This window comes from Phocoena phocoena, chromosome 2, assembly GCF_963924675.1.
Source record: "Phocoena phocoena chromosome 2, mPhoPho1.1, whole genome shotgun sequence".
Taxonomy (NCBI): domain Eukaryota; kingdom Metazoa; phylum Chordata; class Mammalia; order Artiodactyla; family Phocoenidae; genus Phocoena; species Phocoena phocoena.
The window spans coordinates 117898054-117920482 of record NC_089220.1 but is presented as its reverse complement, the minus strand read 5'-3'; the positions used below and the strand labels follow the sequence as shown (position 1 = coordinate 117920482).

At 38.6% G+C, this 22429-nt stretch overlaps 1 protein-coding gene across 1 annotated transcript in view; it reads right to left on the bottom strand.

Annotated features, from left to right (window-relative positions):
* The window catches only part of PEAK1 (pseudopodium enriched atypical kinase 1), a 296552-nt gene that overhangs the window by 52664 nt on the left and 221459 nt on the right, over positions 1–22429 (bottom strand). Inside the window, exon 4 of the mRNA XM_065872332.1 lies at positions 1672–4925. Within this exon, the coding sequence (XP_065728404.1) occupies positions 1672–4811 (3140 nt within the window). The 5' untranslated portion in view covers positions 4812–4925. The remainder of the gene's footprint in view (positions 1–1671; positions 4926–22429) is intronic.

Sequence of the window (22429 nt, the reverse complement as noted above, 5' to 3'; positions counted from 1 at the left end):
AAATCTCATTCCACGGAAGAGAAGCCAAATTATTCCTTGACTCTGCCTTCCAGGATGCGGATAAACATATCACAGCCATACTTAATGAGGAGTAAAGCCATTTGTTGATCTGCAAGAACTATCTGCCATTCCGTCATAGGTGACTCCAACCATGTGCTGTTTAAATTGCTTATTTTCTATATAAAACAGCAACCTGCAATACATGTGTTTTATTACTACTACTTTCAAGTACCAATGACAAGCCTATTCTACCCAGAAATATATTCTACTTGCTTTGTTATTACATGGATTTAAGGAAAATAGGGACTTGTTAGCATTTTGACTAGTTGGGGGTATGTAAAAAGCTTATTTTAGTAAAGAATATATATAAAACTTCCTGGCATTTTGCTAGAAAAAGTGAAGGCATTAAGTGTTCATTTTTATTTACATTTTTCTAAAGAAAAGCTGGTGAGAGAATCTGCTCTGAATCAGAGTTTTCTGTCTTTGCTGGGAGGAAGCCAGGCCTGGTAGAGAAGGCTCACTGTAACTCAAGAGGGAGGAAGACTCAGAATCAGATGAATGGACTACTCAGGACATATCTTTGCTAAGAACAGAAAGGACAGGTGATATAAGGAAATCATCCCATTTGTTAATACAAACTTGGATAACAGTTCCTTGTTTTTATTGGCAGTACATTAATTTTGATTAAAATACAAATGAGAAAGAAAAAACTTAGGCTTCCTAAACATAAATGTTTATGTGAATGATTACAAGTGAAAATATAAAAATTTTGTTTGATTTTATGTTCGTTAACAATGCAACATTATAGGAAGAATACCAGTTTTACAGTGAGACAGATCAAGGTTTGAATTCTCCCTCTGACAATTACTAACTGTATGAATCTGGCCAATTCTAATTTCTCTAATTTTCAGTTTGTAGGGCTGTTACAAGGATTTGAGATAAATATTTGGGATGTGCCTTATACAGGCTAGGTGATCAATAAACAGTTATTCAAGTATTAAAGAAAACTGATGCTTAGAGAACTGGTGTGGGTGTACAATTTGCCTAGTTGGATTGAGAATTATATCACTGGGTCACAATCTCAGTAACCAACTTCTCTTATTTCACCTACATGTTAAAAAACTATAAACTGCTTGCCCTTTCCCCCACCTTTCCACAACACATGAAATAAGGACAGAAAGAGACAGAAATTAAAAAAAACAAATATTCCCTTAAAAAAAATAATGGAGATAGAGATAACACCTTGGTGAAAGCCAAAAAAAAAAAAAAGGTTAAGAGTTTGATTTCATTTATAGTGAAGGAAAGAATAGTATCACCATTTATTCATTTGATCCTGTTTCTTCCTCACACTATCATAGCAGTTCAAAGCAACAAATTATTTATTGCTCTTAAAGTACTATGGATTTGCTTTTCTTTTAAAGCCCCTCTGCATTTATCAGAATGCAGCAGGCTACTTTAGCTAAAGATCCAGGGCCATAAACCTTGTTCAGTGCAATAAGATCACTTTAATAATATTCTAATCTTGAAATGCAGTTGAAAAGATAGATGATGGTCGCTGAGTGCTACTTACAAACAAAAATGGCTCTCCAACAATCTTAAAGATGCAAAAAACTTAGCAACTGAAAATGTGTTTTAAAAAATTCCCACATTCTGCCAGTATATTTTACATACCTGAGAATTTTCTTAGGAATCTGTGATGGAGAAGAATGACTCCTCTTCTTCTTCTCTGAGTCCTGTAGTAACCCATCCTCTGCTCTACCCTTCTCTGTGACTGCTGACTGCTCTGCCCTGGCTTTGCCCTGATCCACACTGAGCTGGCCTTGGGCAGGGTCACACCTGTACATGAAGACGATGGCTGGCTTCTCGCTGGACTCTCCTTTTGCCTCTGTGAACCAGTGATGGCGCTGAACTGGAGGAGGGGGCAGCATGTGGATGACTGTGCCGTCCAGGCCCACCAGTTTCCCTTTCTCTCGGTCTTTCTCTTTGTCGTCCTCTTCATCTGTTTTCCGACGGCGGAAGAAACTTTTAAATGATATCCAGCGTTTAGGTTTTGCATCAGCGGCCCGCCTGCTGCCTTCAGAGTGCAAAACTGATTCAGCTTCCGTTGACCTGGTAGGGCTAGTTGGCTTGGTCCAGTTGGTGAAATGCCTCTGCAAAAGGTTACTTGCATGGTAAGGGGAGGAAGTCGAGCGTGGTGGGGGAAAGGGGGGTGGCGGCTCACCTTGGGGGTTAGTCACTAATTTGGAGGGAGGGGTGGTGACTGGCTTTGTGAGTGGATCTTTCTGTACTTTGGTGGTAGGACTTTCTGTGGTCTGAGGTGCTTCAGCCTCACCACTGGGCTGGGATGTGAAGAGAGACTTGGGCCGGACTGGTGTACTCTTAGGTGTACTCTTAGCAGCACTGGCATCGGGAGGAATGGCATAAAGCTCTTCCACACTGCAAGCTTTAGGGCCAGACTGGGGCATTTCTGGAGGAGACTGTGGGGGCTGGATAGAAGCCACGATCTGAGAAAGCACGGTGCTTGCCTTCTCCCTGGCGCTGCTGCTGCTCACTATCGGAGACTCCTGAGTGCTTTCTGTTTTGGCCACAGGCTCTTGAGTGGTTCTCTGGAGCTTTGTTGGGGAGCTGTGGCTGGAACTGTAGCTCCTCTGTGGTGAGGACTGACCTCTGTTAAGACAGCTGTTAAACTCCTGAACCTTCTGAGCCACTGAACCCCTTTTACGCTCTGTGCTGTTTAAAAACCCTTTAGCTTGGGGACATTCAGTGGCTTTGCTAGTGGTGTTATCAGACACTTTGCTTTCAGTTTCTATTTCTTCATAAGTATGGCTTATTACACTTGTGGTTTTTTCCTTCACTGAAAGTTCTCCACTTGTTCCGAGAAAACTTTTGTAAATGGCTAGATTGTCATATGCATTTGGATTGATTACAATGGGAACTTTGATAGCATTTTTGGAACTCCGAGCATAAGTTGGCTCATCGTGAATGATAATTGGAAAAGGTGGCATACCGGCATTGTTGTAACTATTAAATTTTATTTCAGACAAATTAGGTGACTTAACAGGGATGGTTTTGGAGGAAATGTTTGTAGCTGTGGGTGAAGTAGGTGCTGATTTGTGACAGTTTTTCCTTGGAGGGACATTTGGTCCAGTCCCACCGCTAATTATTTCCACCTTAGGTATCTTTTGTCGTGGACTGGTACTGGAAGTCCATACTTCCTGGTAGCGGATTGCACTGGATTTTTGGAAATGGGCACTTATTTGTCCTGATGTCAGTGTGGGTGATGTCACTGGAGAGTTTGGAGTAGAAGATGAGCTTTTCGTCTTGGGACTGTTAATAGGGCCCTCGAGGTGCTCACTGGCCATGGCTGCTGACACATCCACGACAGTATATGGCTTGCACAAAGGCTGTTCCAGATTCACAACTCGGTAGGGCTTTGCTTGCTCTTCTACAGGAACGAGGTTTATTGTTACTGCTTGCCCAGTAATATCAGTAGGGGCTTTACTTTCTTGCTTCTCAGTTTGTACGGCAATCTTGCCATCCTTCTCTTCCAATCGGAGAGCAAGGACTGCTTTGTGTGTCTCTGGAACTTTTACTGAGCTTTTGGATGCTTGTGCTGAGTCCTTCTCCTGATTATTACCAGAGAGGCTTTCATAATTGGGCTCACTTTCCTTCATGTCCTTAGAATCTCCCGGGTTACCAGGAGCTATTCCCACATTACAAATCTTCTGGGATAAGCTACTGGCTGTCTCAGAACGTGATTCTTCTGTTAAAGAGGAATCTGGGGATGTGGAGTCAGACGACACTATGCTCTGAATGCTTCCTGGTCCATAGGAGACCACAGAATTCTCTTCATAACCATTCAGGATTTCATCATAACTGTCATCATAGTCTACAGCACAGATTCTTTGCAGAGATTTATTTCGCAGGGGGACAGTATTCCATTTTTTGTCCACAAAGAATCGAACAGGAGACAAAGTGTTTGCCCTAAAGTTGGCAAAGCGAGGTTGCCCTCTCATGCGAATCTCCATGGCCAGCAGTTCTTCATCACTCTCATCCCAGCTCTCGTGCTCCTCCTCCATGTTACTCAAAAGCACATCTTCCTCACTCTCTTCGCCACTAGAAAACTCTGGGTAACAGAATCGACCCCCTTCATTACTGATCACTTCTGTGCTCCCACTCAGAATAACATGCTTGCCCTGAGTATCCTTTATTCCGCCCATCATGCAACTTGGTGGAAGTTTTCTTTCCAGTGATCGTTTATAGCAATCATTTATTCTTCCTAAGAATGTTTCTCTGGAGTTTGTTTCATTTCCTTTTATTTGAGGGGTGGTATCCAAGCCTGCTATCTCCTTTAACACCTCAGTTAGTCCACTATTGTTATTTGATATCTTCTTTGCACTATCATTATTCCCATAAGGCTTAGGAACATGGCTAAATCCTTCAATGTCATCTTCATTATTATTATTAAGTGGTTTCTGATTCAAGGCCATCCTGTTTCGGTTCCAGCCTATGATGACAGGTTTGTTCTCACAGTGTTCTTGGATACTAAGCTCACCACACATACTTTGCCCATCTGCCACCATCATAGTGGGCTTCACAGCTATAGTGGGTTTTTTAGCCACAGGAGGCCGGAAATTTCCGGTGTTCCTGATTCGGTGGTTGTTACTCTGATTGGCATTAGTTTTATTGCCATGGGTGATGGGTGCCTTCTCAGGGTCTGGGGGGAGCTGATGTAAGCTTTTAGGTTTAAAGCAGTTCTTGCATTCACCAGGTTTCCAAACGTGTTCAGTAAAGGTATTACAAGCAGACATTTTTAAAAATAGAACTTCACAGACAATGCTTTCCTTTCAGTGCATGGCAAAACTTTCATCTGTTAGTTTTCACCTCCCCTATGTTTCATAGCAGCTCTTGTAAGTGTGATCAATCTGTTGGGGGAAGGGGGAGAGAAGAAGAAAATCTGAATGGAAAAGGTACTGTGAGGCTTATCATGCTGAATAATTTGAAAATACTGGCTCCAACTTTTCCTTAAAATAAAAGATTGAGAGATAAACTAATTTGGGCACTTTATGAACTCTCTTTGGCTAATGAGCAGTTTTGGAATGTTAGTTTTTTAACCATAATTTTATGCACTCTCATTGAACCAAGTATAACATTTCATTTGATGTCTCTGTGACAATGATACTGTGAGCTTCCCCTCCCAGAAATGTCTTTGAAACCGTTCTTTCTGTTATCCTCCAACCTGAAGCTTCTTGGTCCATTGTGGGTTCCTCTTCTTCTGCCCACCCTTTATATTTGGATATCTCATAGACTCCTCAAACACAATGCATTCAGGACTAATCTTCTGTCCACCTCTTTTCTCAACTCTAAGGAACTTTTGTACTCTAACCAGCCCTCCTCTACCCTCGAGGCCACCTTCTTCCTCTGTCTTTATCCTAGTTCAGTTACTGTCACTATCATCCACCTACATAGCTAAGCTTCAACCTTCAGACCATTCTTGACACCCCTCCCCTCACTTCTAACGCCACATCCTAAATCCTTTTGTAAATTAATCTTGCCAATTTTTTAATATTTTGTAAAAATATTTATTTAGGGCTTCTCTGGTGGCGCAGTGGTTGAGAGTCCGCCTGCCGATGCAGGGGACACAGGTTCGTGCCCCGGTCTGGGAAGATCCCACATGCCGTGGAGCGGCTAGGCCCGTGAGCCATGGCCGCTGAGCCTGCGCGTCCAGAGCCTGTGCTCTGCAATGGGAGAGGCCACAACAGTGAGAGGCCCGCGTACCACAAAAAAAAAAAAAAATATATATATATATATATATATATATATATATTTATTTTGGCTGCGCTAGGTCTTCGTTGCGGCATGTGGGCTCTTTTTTTAGTTGTGGCGTGCAGACTTCTTAGTTGCGGCATCTAGTTCCCTGACCAGGGATCAAACCTGGGCCCCATGCATTGGGAGCACAGTGTCTTACCCACTGGACCACCAGGGAAGTCCCTAGTCTTGCCAATTTTATCTATTACATTTCACTGGAACTCCTTTCCATTACCAGACACTGCCAGTAGTTCAGATGCCCACCATCTTTTGCCTAGATTCCTGCAGTAGGTTGCTAACTGATCTCCATGCCTATAGTCTCACCCCTTTCCAATCCAACCTCTCTACCCTTGCTACTCAAATTATGGTCCTCAGACAAGCAGTATCAGCCTCATCTTGAAGCTTGTTAGAAATGTATTATCTTAGACTTGCAGTTTATCCTCAAGATCCTTAAAGAATCTGAAAACGAATGAATATATGTATAACTGAATCACTTTGCTGTACACTTGAAACTAACACAACATTGTAAATCAACTATACTCCAATAAAAATTTGAAAAAAAGAAAAAAAAAGAAATTTAGTATCTTAGGTCCAATTCCAGACCTACTGGATCAGAATTTGCATTTTAATGAATTCTCAGGTTGACTCCATTGTTTTGTACTACTATCAGATTTTCCTTCCTAAAATGCTAATATGATCATCTTATTACCTAGCTTAACTATTCTGTGGTTCAATATTACCTAATGCATTGGCTCCCAAAGGTCAGATAGGGGTTGCTAGATAGGTAAGAACCACCTGGGGAAACACCCAAGTCAATCTCTAAGGGAAGAGTCCAGGAATCTGATTTCTACTACAGGTAATTCTATGTGCATTGAGGTAATGGAACCTCTGAGTCACAGGATGGAATACAATCCCCTTAGGTTTGCATGATATAGTCCTTGCCTCCCTTCTAGCCTTATGTATTAAAAATCAACTAGTCTTATCATACTCTAAATGCCGCTGGGCCACTCATTTCTCCTGGGTACCATCGAAGCCACTTGGACATACCTCCATGAACAAGCACTTTCATTTTTAATTATCTGTTTTCTCACTAGTTTTTGAGCTTCTTTAAGCCTGGGATATATCATACTCATCTCTGTATGTCTAGCATAAGGAGCTGGATAAACACTGGTTGATTAAATGTGCTGGTTTTGAGGCTTATCTTTAAAAAATAATCTCGTGGCTCTCTCTCTCTCTGTCTCTCTGTCTCTCTCTCTCTCTCTCTCTCTCTCTCTCTCTCGTCTCTCTCTTAGGCACATAGCTATAGACCTTCCCACAGAACACCACTACAGTCTTACATTTCCACTTTGGATATTATCATAAAGCTGGCAGTAGGCATGTACATGTAAGAACTATTTTAATAGCTGAAAAGTTTAACTTCATTCCTGTACAATGACAGTGACAGGATCCTTGGTTTGGTCAGAAACGCAGCCTTTACCCAAGTTTCAGCACATTTTTAAGGAAGGAAAGAACATTTTATTTAGTTAATATATACAGAGCTACGCCCCTTGTAAACAACACTCATAGAGCACTTTGCCTCAGTGGATGAAGTACAGACAAAGATCAAAGAATTCCACACAGAGAGCCCAATGACTTGGCCAAAATCTAAGTTCACTCTTTGCTGGAGACCACTGAATGGCTTTTTTCAATAAAGTAAAAATATATTTTTCAAGTGTCTGTTTGAAAATATTTATTTATTCTTTCAGATATTCAAAAAGCTATATCCCTTAGTTGATAAAAACATTTCCTGCTAGTCTGAGACTGAAACATTTTGAGCAAGGAGAAGAATGGCATAAAATTAGGCTGAAAATGAGAGCAGGGTCCAGATCATGTGGGGCCTTTTATAAGCTTTTAAAGATTATGGAGTTTATCCTAAGAACAGCAGGAACCCACCAAAGGGTTTTAAACAGGGGAAACAAGATGATATAATCGGCATTTAAAAAAGACAGCTCTGACCAAAAATCATGAAATACTTAGGTATAAGTCTAACAAAACATGTGCAAAATCTAAAATCTATATGCGGAAAACTATAAAAGACTGAAGATATCAAAGACCTAAATAGAGAAATATATCAAGTTCTCTCCATGTTGTTAAGATGTCAATTCTCCCCAAGCTGCTCTGCAGGTTCAATGCAATTCTAACCAAAATCCGAGTAGGATTTTCTGTAGAAATCAACAAGCTGATTCTAAAACGTACATGGAAAGGCAAAGAAGCTAAAATAGCCAGAAACAATTTCAAAAAAGAACAAAGTTGGAGGACTCATATTACCTGATTTCAAAACTTTTTAGCTACAGTAATCCTGATAATGTGGTATTGGCAAAAGGACAGAAACATAGATGGGGGAAATGGGATAGGCAAACTACAACCCATATGCCAAATCTAGCCTGTTGCCTGTTTTTGTATGTCCCTAAGCTAAAGATGTTTTTTAAATGGTTGAAAAAAAATTTTTTTTTAATATTTTGTGACAAGTGAAAATTATATGAAACTCAGATTTCAGTGCCCATAAATAAAGCTTTATTGGAACATAGCCAGGCTCATTTGTTTGCATATTGTCTCTGGTGGCTTTTGTGCTACAACGGAGAGCTGAGTAGTTATGACAAAATATGTGGCCCTCTCATCACTTTGCAGTGCTTTTTAGCACTCTACAAATTGCAGCGTTTCCACTGCTACATGAATCACATGTGTGAAAAGACATTTTCTTTTTTTCATAAATTAATTTTTTTATTTTTGGCTGCGTTGGGTCTTCACTGCTGTGCGCGGGCTTTCTCTAGTTTTGGCGAGCGGGGGCTACTCTTCGTTGCGGTGCACGGGCTTCTCATTGCAGTGGCTTCTCTTGTTGCGGAGCACGGGTTCTATGCACGTGGGCTTCAGCAGTTGTGGTGCATGGGCTCAGTAGTTGTGGCTCGCTGGCTTAGTTGCTCCATGGCATGTGGGATCTTCCTGGACCAGGGATCGAACCCGTGTCCCCTGCATTCAGGTGGATTCTTAACCACTGAGCCACCCGGGAAGTCCCGAAAAGACATTTTCAAAGATAAAAATATGTGAAATTTCATTACAGATATGCATCAATAGATGAACATGTGTAATCAGTTTTTTTTTTTTTTTTTTTTTTTTTTTGCGGTATGTGGGCCTCTCACTGTTGTGGCCTCTCCCGTTGCGGAGCACAGGCTCCGGACGCGCAGGCTCAGCAGCCATGGCTCACGGGCCCAGCCACTCCGCGGCATGTGGGATCCTCCCGCACTGGGGCACGAACCCATGTCCCCTGCATCGGCAGGTGGACTCTCAACCACTGTGCCACCAGGGAAGCCCTGTAATCAATTCTGATGACAGGAAGCACTAACTTTGAACACGAATTAAGCAAAATTAATCATTGGTGATCTTAGCACAAATTATCCCTGTCCCCAAAAAAGAATTCCATTCTTCTTATTAAGTAGAGCTGTGTTACAAAAAATTATACTCAATTTTTATATATTGAATTTTGTCCAAAAAAATTCATGGCAATTTATTTTCTTTCCTGTTATACAAGTACCTATATAATACCTTGGTTTTTGCTTTTTGGCCTGCAAAACCTAAAATGTTTATGATTTGGTTCTTTAAAGAAAAAGGTTGCTTGACGCCAGATATAGATCAGAATAGACATAGAACAGAATAGAGACCAGAAATAGAGCCTCACAAATATAGTTAACTGATTTTTGATATAGGTGAAAAGGATACTCTTCAACAAATGTGCTAGAAAAACTGGATATCCATAGGCAAAAAAATGAACCTTGATCCATACATCACACCCCATACACAAAAAGGAACTCAAAAGGGATCACAGATTGAAGTACAAAATGTAAAGCTACAAAACTTTTGGAAGAAAACATAGAAGAAAATCTTTGCAACCCTGGGATAGGGAGAGTTCTTAGATACAACATCAAAAGCATGATCCATAAAAGAAAAAACAGATAACTTGGTCTTCATCAAAATTAAAAACCTTTGTTCTTGTATATGTATAACTGATTCATTTTGTTATAAAGCAGAAACTAACACAGCATTGTAAAGCAATTATACTCCAATAAAGATGTTAAAAAAAAAAAGAATTCAATTCACAGCTATTGACTTTTTTCCTCCTGTATTTTTCTTCCCTCTTATAAAAGAAATAAACGATACTGATATATTAAAAAAAAAAACACCTTTGTTCTGACAAAGGTACTGATAGTAAGAGAATGAAAAGACAAGCCCCAGATGAGAAATTTTTTGCAAAATACATAACTGACAAAGAACTTTGTATCCAGAATATACAAAGAACTTTCAAAATTCAACAAAACAAATCCGATAAAAATAAATAGGCAAAAGATTTGAGCAGATATTCCACCAAAGGTAAATGGATTGTATATAAACACCAGAATATCGTTAGTCGTACAGAAACACAAATTAAAACTACAATGAGTACCACCATACATCTATCAGAATGATTAAAATAAATTAAAACAAAACCAAAAACTGGGGCTAGGGAGGATGTGGAGCAAATGAGATTCCCATAGTGCTGGTGGGAATGCTAATGGTCCAGCCACTTTAGAAAACAGTTTGGCAGTTTCTTATGAAGTTAAACATAAACTTTCCATGTAACCCAGCGATCACATTCCTAGGTATGAAAAATTGTGTTTACACTAAACACTGTACACAAAGGTTGACAGGCAAAAACTGGAAACAATCCAAATGTTGTGTGGTGGTTATATGCCTGCATGCATTTGTCAAAACTCATAGAATTGGACAGTTAAAAAAAAGGTGTTTTACTGTATATAAATCAAACCTCAATAAATCTGACTTAAAAAAATAAAAGGCAGTTCTGGTTGCTCTATAGAGAATGCACTGGGGGGAGAACAGTACAGGAGGCCAGGAGACTGTTTAAAGGGCTGTTGTGGACAAAATGAGATATGATAAGGATCTGGATTAGGATGTAGCTTCAGGGAAGGCAGATAAAGGTATATGAATGAAACACTGGATTTTGGATCTTGAGGTTTTGGGTTTATGTATTCAAATGATTTGTGGGGCCATTTATTGAGACAGACAATATTGGAGGATGTGTAACTTTTGGAGGGAAGATTGTGAGTCCGTATTTTGTTAGCCTGCATACTATACAGCAAGTAGCTGAATTTAGAAGTTTGGAACACAGAAGGGAAATCTGCTGTTCTTGTCTGTTTGGGAACTACTAGTATAGGAATCTCTAGGCCAAAAAGAAATTAGAGTGAGCTGGGGAGGTAGCCTTGGTGGGTGAACAAGGGAGAAGAGGATAATCCCCAAAGAAAACTCAAAAATAACAGCCGTAAGTGTGATGATATAGAAGCCGGATGAGATTTCATTGTAGCGGGGAGGGGCTGGTGGGGGGAGCAGAAGACTTCAAATGCTGCTGAGAGGTAACAGAGAATGAGGACTTAAATGTGCCCACTGAACTTGGCAATGTGAGCTCACTGGTGATCTCAGCACAGAGTATTTTGGTGCGGTGGTGGGGATGGAAAGCAGACTGCAGTGAGTTGAAGAGGGAAGAGATAGAGTAATTTTAGATAACTTTTTGGAAAAATTTAAGTGGGAGGTGGAAGAAAGAAAGAGCTGGGAGTACGGAGGAGGGGGTCCAGAAAGGATTTCCTTATTTTAAGATGGCAGAAACTAGATCATGTTGACTACAAATACTGGAAAAAGACACAGGGGAGTGGGAGAGGCTGAAAAGACAGAAAAAAAAGCAGTAGATAATTACAAACCTTAGAATGTTAAAACTGAGCAGGCCCCTAGTTCAATACTTCTTTTTTATGGACAAGGGAAACTGAAGCCCAGAATAGGCCACACAAGTGAATGAGAAAGACTGAGAACAGCAACTCAAGGCTATAGCTACCTACAATATGTTTTATTTTTAAATTACTTTTTTTTGTTGTTATATAAGATAATTTTTCTTTTCTTATGTACGCTCACTGTGAAAACTCAGAAAAGCATAAAGAAAATGAAATCATGCATAATCCTGTTATTCTGAAGTAACTTCTATTAGCAGTTTGAGGAAGTTCCTGTCAGTCACCAAGAATCTTTAAAAAAAAAAAAAAATTCCTGTCTATGTGGTACTGACGACAAAGAATACAGCGTCCTGGCCTAAATCTTGTTAACCAAGTTAAAACCCACTGATGATAAGAGAGGGACTAAATTTCTCTTTATAAGTAGTACAGTATATTTTCTTTTTCCAAGACTGGTAGATAAATAGTAAAAATAATTCTCCACTTTGAGTGCAAGTAAATTAATTCAGTCAAGAGATGCTGTTGAATTGATAAGCAGCTATCACATTACCAACAGGACAAACAAATAAGATTCACCGGGAACACAATTAGCTTATGTCAGTGTTGTGTGCAGTAAAAAGCCATCAATAAAACTGAGACCTTGGATTTGACATTCTAAGTTCTGTGTACATCTGTATTCATGCTGTTATAAAACCAAGAGATGAACCAAGCAAAAGCGTTAGCAAGCACCAGATGGGGCTGCTGTCTAAGCCACAAAGCCTTAACTATGAGGGTTTCATTTTTCAATACTAATTATGTTTGGAGACAAAGATGTGCACTTAAAGATACTGTCAAAACTATTTTAACTTATAACAGGCTCTCAGAAAGAGAAGCCATACCAGTTGTAGCTCTGTCCAAAGAGCAATCCTTGGGCCTTACTGCCTTTGTAAAATGACTTCAATGGCAATCAATAACTAGCAGCTTTGCCTGCTCAACACTGACACCTCCAAAATAGGAAACTCTAGCCACCAAAGTTATGCTTGAGAAATAAAAAATGTGCCTCCTGAGGCACTTAAGCAAGGATTTTTGACAGTCTACCCTGGTGTCTTCTATTTATTTGCCAAAAGAGGTCTGCTATGGAGCATCAAAATGGAATGTTTGATAAGAAAAAACTCATTTGCCTCCACATTCCTTATAATCTCAAAGCAAATCCTGCAGATGAAATGGTCGATGGGAGAGTTTAATGGCTGAAGCTGCCCTGAGGAGCTAGCTAGGATTCCATGATCTAAAATCTGATTTCATATTTGACAGTTTTCAAGACCAAAGCCCTTCGGGCTATAGATGAAGCTATTCAAGAGTAGCCTAATTTCACTTCCAGTCATGACAGCTTTTTTAAGAATCTATTACTGTTTTTTACTCTCTCTATTGCTATATGGACAATGACATAATTACTTTGCTTCTAGTCTAACAGTTTCAAGCAGACTTGATACAAAACAACCAAATCCACACAGGATTTCAATCTTGAATAGACTCCTCAAGCTAGATGCAATTTTCAAGTCAGTGAAGAAGGTGAGAGTGGGTAGGTGGTATATTAAATACCATATATGGAGCATTTCCTAAAGGCACCCAAGGAGAATCTGTTAATAAGCGAGGATGGGGAATGGACTGCTCAGCTCCTTCCCCAATCCTGTGACTCCCAGAGTCCATTATCTCTCTTCATAAAATCTGTCACATCACCAAAGAGGCAGAATCAAGAATCCTCGCTGTTGTACATGGGCTTTTAAGGATACTCTTCAATGAGAAACTATCGCCCATATGTCATCCGACACATTACTGTAGTCCATCTCCTGGCTACTAAAGTAAAATTTACAAGCCAAGGTTCTCATTAGGCTTCTGTAATGGAGGAAGTAGGTCACTTAAATAAAAAAAGGAAAGGAAAATGTGACAAGTACCCCCATGTCACTGTTTCTAACCTTTCCTCCTTCCACAGAGAAAAATGCTGACCCGATACCTCAACCAGCTGCCAAACCCTTCAGTATATGACTAAAAGGGTGGGGAGAGGAAGTGAAAGCAAAGCTGCAGGAAAAGGCTTTGTAGGAGATAAAACACAGCTTTAATTTGGTGCACAAATGGAAATTCCATGAGTAAAAGGAACCTTCTTAATTTGAGATCTGACCAAAAAAAAAAAAAAAAAAAATCACAGCTCTTTGCTATGACAAGAATAGGTAAGATCTTAAGACATAAGGTTCTTCTGTCTAAAGAAGAAACCAAGGTAAAACCTGCTTAATTTAGAAAACTTAACCAAAGCTCTGTTGAAAGGAGGAAACCCATCCACTTCCAGTTGTTCTAACCACAAATTTTTTCTAACAATTTATTGTTCCTGTCACATGGTAGTCATCTCAGGATAAGAATTGTGAAATAGCAGATGCTCCACCGTAAAGAGGCACTGCTAAGGTCCCAACTCATCTTCTAAGTTCAAACTCTTTGATGAACCAGTTAAATAATCATCATCATCATCATTATTATAAACTAGGTAACAGCTAGTTGTAAGATTGTAAGTTCCAAAATGTTCACTGAACCCACCTCAGACCCCTACTTAAGAAGGCATACATCAGAGAGCAATTTAAAATGTTATCTAATAACAGCCAAGCACTCCATAGTCTTTTACAGTTTTACTATGTTCACAAACGATTCCCTCTGCTTGGAATGTATATTCTCTAATGCTGTTCCATTTGGCAACACCCTGTTTACCCTTCGAGACCCAGTTCAAAATTTACCTGTGATGAAGCTTTACCTAACTCCCTAAATACCTTTATTATAAGACCATGTTGTATTATGTAAGTCCCTAGAAGGCAGGTTGTGCCTTTTTGATCTTTATATCTTTTGGATTGCTTGGAATATACTAGATACTAAATAAGTGCTTCCTGAATAATAATAATTTTAGCTAGCATTTACTACTAAATGCCAGGCACCATTTAAAGCTCTTTACCCATGAAAACTGTTAATTCTCACAAAACCCTATGATGTACATACTATTATTAGCCCCACCTTACTGATGAAGAAACTGAGATATATCCAAGATCACATAGCTAACACGGCAGAGCCAGAATGGATGAACGCATGTACACATAAATGGTAGAGTTTAGCTACCCATGGCATCTGGAGGCTGCTTTAGATGTAAGCATGGTGGTACCTGAAAAGCAGTCCCCTCAGCAGCAGCAGCAGCACTGCTTACCATAGTGGAATTCCATCTTGAACAAAGAAATGTTAGAAGCAAGCACAACCATACCTTCCCCTGCTCACCTCTGAGGTGGCAGGGTCCATGTACTCATTGCAGAGCAAGCTAGGAGTAAACTAAGAGGCAAAGAGCTAGCTGGGCTGCCCCAAAGGGGTTTTTTTTTTCTGCTTCAGAGTGTTGGAGTGAATATTCTGAGGTAAATTAGGTATGATCTTCCATCCAGCCCAGCCTGAGTCAGGAGCCACCCTTATTTGGAAGGGCCTATGAAGTTGCTGGTTGAGAGCGAATGGTGAGATGCTGCTAGAAGTTGCTTTGCTGTGTTCTTCTTCACTGACCTCAACTGTCAAGTGAATAAAGCCGGACTGTAGGCTAATTGAGATGTGAAAAGATAGGTGATGTCTGGTTTGAAAGAAGGGAATAAGGAAGAGGGGAAATGAGAGCAGTGAAAGATTCAAAGGTAAGAGAAAGTAGAAAAGGAGAGGAGGAAGAGGTTGGGAAGGAAAAAGAATAAGAAACAGCTAATTACTTTGAGAGAAATTCCACTTGAATGTTTACAGCAACATAATCAGAGGAAGTAATAACGTCCTTTGTTAACACTCTTCACCATTTCTGGAGGCTTTATTGTCTTGCATGACTTGTACATTTGGTAGGAGGCATTATTTTTCCAGTCAAACTAAAATTTACCTTCCCCAGTTACAGAACAGAGTGAACAATACATTCTGTAAGACATTTATAACTTAGACTTTTAAAGGGAAAAAGTACTTCTAAATTATTGAAAATCTGAATTATACAGTACTTTAAAGGAATATGAATTTATTGCTTTCAAAGAGATACCATAATAAGTTATCAATAGTATAACAGTCTTTCCTGGTTGAGGTATCTGGAGGACTTTTCTAATAAATGTATAAGAATTATTTTTATAATGGTTATAAATAAATAATGGCTTAAAATACATTAAGAGTATCTTTCAACCTGGGATCCAGGATGTATTTTCAAGGGTCTATGAGTTCTCCAAAACAGTTCTCATATTGAACTGAAAGCAAAGTTTACAATATAAAATAAATTAATGTAAACATATGATAGAGTATTGCAATGGCCACTTATTAACTAAGCACAGCAACATGATTTGTAACATTATTACAAATGTACATATACATTTATTTGTTTTCTTAATCTGAGCTGGTGTCAAGCACACTGCTTTAATTGTATGGAATAATGAGAAAAGGAGGCTCACTTAATATGTAAATGACACAGTCCCACTAAGTAAAGACCAAAATGACATCACTGGTACACTGTACCAATCTTGGATTTTCAATATCCTAGAAAGAAGTGTGGCAGAAGAAGGGAGCCAAAGGTAATGAAAACTGCCAAGAAGCCCGTGGGGCTGCAGGCAGCTCCATATTCATAGTGTGAGCTGCAATTGTTTCAGCAAAACATCATCTATCATATAAAAATAATGTTGTTAATTTGAATTTTATTAGTTTTATAGGCTTTTTTTTCTACTTAACTTTTAAACTTGTTTCAGTTTATAGCTAAACGAGAAATACAAGCATAAAGAATTTATACCTAATTTTATGTTTGTTCATATTTAAGTAAAATAAAAATAATGTACATCAATACTAAAAGACTGCAATTTTAAAATCAATTAAAAGCAGCCTATAAATTACTAAAGTCTGAAAAGCAGTGCTTAAAAACAATATTCTCTTATGTCAGGTAAGCATTCCTCTTGTATTCTCATTTACATTATTAATTTGCTAAGCATCTGTTAAAGGAGTATAATAATCATCTACGCCACAGAGCTGCTGTTAAAATGAATTAAGATAACATATATTGGGATTGAATTGAATCTACAGATAGCTTTGGGTAGTAAGGACATTTTAACAATATTAATTCTTCTAATCCACAAACACAGAATATCTTTCCATTTGTGTCTTCTTCAATTTCTTGCAACAAAATCTTGTTTTCATTGTACAGATCTTTCACCTCCTTGGTTAAATTTATTCCTAAGTATTTTACTGTCTTTGATACTATTGTAAATGGGATTGTTTTATTTATTTTTTAGATATTTCATTGTTAGTGTGTAGAATCACAACTGATTTCTGTACATTGATTTTATATATCAAAACTTTGCTGAATTCATTGATTAGTTTCAAGTGTTTTTGGTTGAGTCTTTAGGATTTTCTATATATGAGATCATATCATATGCTGTTTAAATTTTAATAGCATTTTTCACAGAAATAGAAAAAACAAACCCTAAAATTTGTATGGAACCACAAAAGACCCTGAATAGCCAAAGCAATTCTGAGAAAGAAAAAGGCAGAGGCATCACACATTCTGATCTCAAAGTATACTGCAAAGCTATAGTAACTAAAACAGTATGGTACTGGCATAAAACTAGACATACAGACAAATGGAACAGAGAGCCCAGAATTAAACCCATGCATATATAGCCAACTAGTTTATGACAAAGGAGCCAAGAATAATACAGTGGAGAAAGGACAGTCTCTTCAATAAATGGTGTTGGGAAAACTGGACAGCCACATGCAAAAGAATGAAACTGGACCCCTATCTTAGAACACACACAAAAACGATTCAAAATGGACTGAAGAGTTAAACATAAGACCTGAAACTGTTAAACTTCTAGAAGAAAACCTAGGGAAAAAGCTCCTTGACATTGGTTTTGGCAATGATTTTTTGGATATACATCAAAGGTACAAGCAACAAAAGCAAAAATTGACAAATGGAACTACATTACACTAAAAAGCTTTTGCAAAGAAAAAGAAACAATCAACAAAATGAAAAGGGAACCTACGGAATGGGAGAAAATATTTGCAAACCATATACTGGATAAGGGGCTAATATCCAAATATATAAAGAACTCAAACAACTCAATAATAAAAAGACAAAAATATGATTTAAAAATGAGCAGAAGAACTGAACAGATATTTTTCCAAAGAAGACATCCAAATGGTATATGAAAAGATGCTCAACATCACTAGTCATCAGGAAATGCAAATCAAAACCACAATGAGATATCACCTCACACCTGTTAGAATGACTATCATCAAGAAGACAAGAGATAAAAAGTATTGATGAGGATGTGGAGAAAAGGGAATTTTTGTGCACTGCTGAAAGGAATGTAAATTGGTTAGGCCACTATGGAAAACAGTATGGAGGTTCCTCAAAAAATTAAAAAACAGGACTGCAATATGATCCAGCAATTCCACTTCTGTGTGTATATATATATATATATATATATATATATATATATATATATATCTCCAAAGGAAATGAAAACAGGTTATTGAAAAGACATCTGCACTCTCACATTTGCTGCAGCATTATTTACAATAGACAAGAAATGGAAACAACTTGAGAGTCCATCAGCAGATGAATAGCTAAAGAAGATGTGGTATATATATACAATGCCATATTATTCAGCCATGAGAAGGAAGGAATCCTGCCATTTGTGACAACATGGATAGACCTTGAGGGTGTTATGTTAAGTGAGATAATTCAGACAGAGAAAGACAAATACTATATCACTTATATGTACACTCTAAAAAAAAGTCAATCTCATAGAAACAGAGTAAAATGGTGGTTACCAGGGACTGAAGGGTGGGAGAATTAGGGAGATGTTGGTCAAAAGATACAAACTTGCAGTTAGATGAATAAGTTTTGGAGATCTAATGCAGAGCATAGTGATTATAGTCAACAATACTGTATTTATTACATATTTAAAAGTTGCTAAGAGACTAGATCTTAAATGTTCTACCACAAAAAAGAAATGATGATTATATGATGTGATAGTGGTGATAGCTAATGCTATGGTATGCTATGGTGGTAATCATACTGCAATATATAAATGTATCAAATCAACACACTGTATACCTTAAACTTATACAATGTTAAATGTCAATTATATCTCAAAAACGATAAATTATATAACATGCCTAACAGAGGCTGATGAATAATAAGCACTTAATAAATATTAGTTCTTTCCTCCTTTACTAAATCTCTATATCCAATGGAGGACAGGAAAGGAAATGACCTCTTCCAATAGCTTCTACACATATTTGGACCCCATCTTGACATTCCAGGTGAAAAGCTATTTCTATGGGAACCCTGTTAACTATGCTGGCAAGCTTCAATTATCATGGATGGTTTAACTGAAAGTTTCAGCTATCTTGTAAACCTATCTACCATTTATTCTTTCTACAGGAAAATGTATGCCAAGCTCTGAACAAATGATTTGCAAAGAAACTTTAGCATCCCATTTTGGACTTGTGTTTTGCATTATTTGCAAGAGATGCTGTCAGATTGTATCAGGAAGGAGTTGTTGAGCAATAGGGTAATATGATACTACTGTGCTTTAAGAATTCAGGTGGATATGGAAAGGATACATTGATAAGAGGCAAGGTTGAAGAAGATGTGGCTGGTTCAACTTTTATAATACCAGACCAGGTAAGGCCCCAAACTAATGCGTGGCAGTAGGAATTAATGGGCAGGGGTTAATTTGAGAGGCTGAATGGACACCACATATCAACCAGCAGGACATTGGGGGAGAGGGACAGTGACTTAAGATGACCCTGGGGTCTCCCTAGATGAAGACCCAGGATGATTTTCCCAGAGGCATACTGAGAAGTGTGGACAGTTAAGTTAGCAACAATTGTACTACTTCAACTGTGGAAAATGAGAAAACTGATGTTTGAATGAAAATATTTAACACATAGTCTAAAATCAAATAGTATTTGATTAAAATTCTTCCCATTAAAAAAAGTTTAATTGCTATTTTCTTATATAAACCTGATTCTAAATCTTGAGTGCAAATGGTTTAATGAGAGTAATATAAAAGATCCAGGATACTGACATGGATATGGGAAGGAAAGAAAAAGGCAAAGTGACAATTTTCTAGTTACCTTTATTTTAATATAGATAAAGGCAGAAAAATAAAACTTGGGCTGAGTAACTGAAGTGATGGAGCCAGTGATGGAGCATGAAGGATGTCAACTGTGGCCAAAGGATTCACACTGCCCAGATGGGCATGAGCATATGCCAACAGGTTTCCTCAGGGCTGATCTCAAGAAAACAGCAAAAGCTTGGACTCCAGGGAGTTTATTAGATACTAATATATAAAAGGACCACAGTCTGATAGAAGAAAAGCTAAATTACCTTCAAAAGTATGCTGGGGGTCTTCCCTGGTGGCGCAGTGGTTGAGAATCTGCCTGCTAATGCACGGGACACAGGTTCGAGCCCTGGTCTGGGAAGATCCCACATGCCGCAGAGCAACTAAGCTAACGCACCACAACTACTGAGCCTGCACATCTGGAGCCTGTGCTCCGCAACAAGAGAGGCCGCGATAGTGAGAGGCCCGCGCATCACGATGAAGAGTGGCCCCCGCTTGCCACAACTAGAGAAAGCCCTCGCACAGAAATGAAGACCCAACATAGCCAAAAATAAATTAAAAAAAAAAAGCCAAGCATTTGAAGCCTTTTTTTTTTTTTTTTTTTTTGGTACGTGGGTCTCTCACTGTTGTGGCCTCTCCCATTGCGGAGCACAGGCTCCGGAAGCGCAGGCTCAGCGGCCATGGCTCATGGGCCTAGCCACTCCACGGCATGTGGGATCTTCCCGGACCGGGGCACGAACCCGTGTCCCCTGCATCGGCAGGTGGACTGAACCACTGCGCCACCAGGGGAGCCCTTGAAGCCCTTTTATTGAAAAAAAAAAAGTATGTTGGGTCTTTAATCTCCTTATCAGTAAACATACTTGCCTGTGGTCTGTAACACTGGACCACTACAGAGAGCCAATGCTTCTCTGCATGGAAAGTGACAGGTAGGATACCAGACATTTCTAAATAGGTGCTGAGCTGCTGGTCCTTGTGGTTGCCAGAATATCGGGTAGCATTTCCATTCCTATCATAACAACCTACCAATCAATCGAACCCTCAGAGGCACAAATGAACAAGGCTCAAGGCCATTACTAATTGGATATAAGTTTATACAAGTTATCAAACTCTCTAGGTCTCCTGGCTATTATCTTTTTTAAAAAAAATGAGAAATAACTTAATTTCTTATATTATGAAAGCAATTGGAAAATACAGTAATGCAAACAAACAAAACCCCAAACCAAAAATCTTACTATTTGCCCTTCCAGGTCTTTTTCCTGTACACAGATCAGTTGTACACACATTGATACACAGGCATATTTAACACAATGAACATGCTGTTTGATAACACAAATATCTTTAAAATTGTTTCCAAAATTTACTACCAATTCAAAATTATGTAAATGTGTATTAAAATGCCAATTTGAATCATTCAATTTTTTTTTTTTTCGTTTGGGCTGCGCCGTGTGGCTTGCAGGATCTTAGTTTTTTGACCAGGGATTGAATCTCCGGGCCCACAGCAGTGAAAGTGCCCAAGTCCTAACCACTGGACTGCCAGGAAATTCCCCATTCAAACAAATTTAACAATGAAAGAAATGAAGTTGTAGTCAGAGCCCTTCAACAACCTTAAACAATTAAAAATATTTCTCATATATAATAAGAAACAACTCTCCCTATGGAAATAGTTACCTGGCAAGATTACCTATTCAGGGCATATTTGAAAACTAGACAAAGTAGGAAAGAGCCTTAAGGTCTCATTTATAGTCTCTTTACTCTTGTTTTACACACAAATTTAACTTGAGCAACTGAAATCAGTATTTTTGTACAGAACTAATAATGAATGCTCTACTTATAATCTGATGAATTATAACTATCTCTCTCATGCTGCCCTTGACTTGTATACCCCCTATCTACTTTACTATGAACCCATTGAGATAACAGTGTTATTTTATTTGAATGGAGATAGGTGTGCCCCATTGCTCTTTCAAAAAGATGCCCAAACGCCCCTTCCACTATCACCCTTTATGAAAGACTCTTTTTCTGATCATCTATTCTGTGACCTTGTCTATTCCCAAATATATAAGGGTGAAATATCTCCCCAGAACCTATACCTCTTACTCCTGGTCCTCTGAAGCTCCAGACTTCAGCTTCCAAATGTCTACTAGACCACTCAAAACAAAACTAATTCTCCCTCCTCCAAAATGTGCTCCACCTTTTTCAGGGCACTACAACAATTAATGGTATCACAACAGTGGTAGGCTTTCAGGTTGGGTCAACTTGATTGTCCTGGTCCTCCTCATACTATAAACAATCAGTGCCAGGTTCTGTCTCTCAAATCTGTCCTCTCCCTTTAACAACCCTAGGTACAACTTAAGTCCTGGATTTTATCACTCTTTGTCTGAAGCACTGGGATAGTATCTTGTTGTCTCCTAATTCCTCTAAAATACAAATCTTTACCACTTACTTCTTCATAAAACCCTTAGTGGTTCTCAGATGCCAATACAATACATTTGAACTCTTTAGAATAAAGTATAATGCTCTTCTGTGATCAGATACTGTTTTACCCTTTAAGAAAATCATCTCCTACATGTCCACCATATAACAACTGTTCAAAATTCTACAAAACTTTTGCTGCTTCAGTCAAATGCCAACTCCCCTGTGAAGTTATGGATCATCTTCTTAGAATTAACTGTTTCCTCCTCAAATTTCCCATTATGT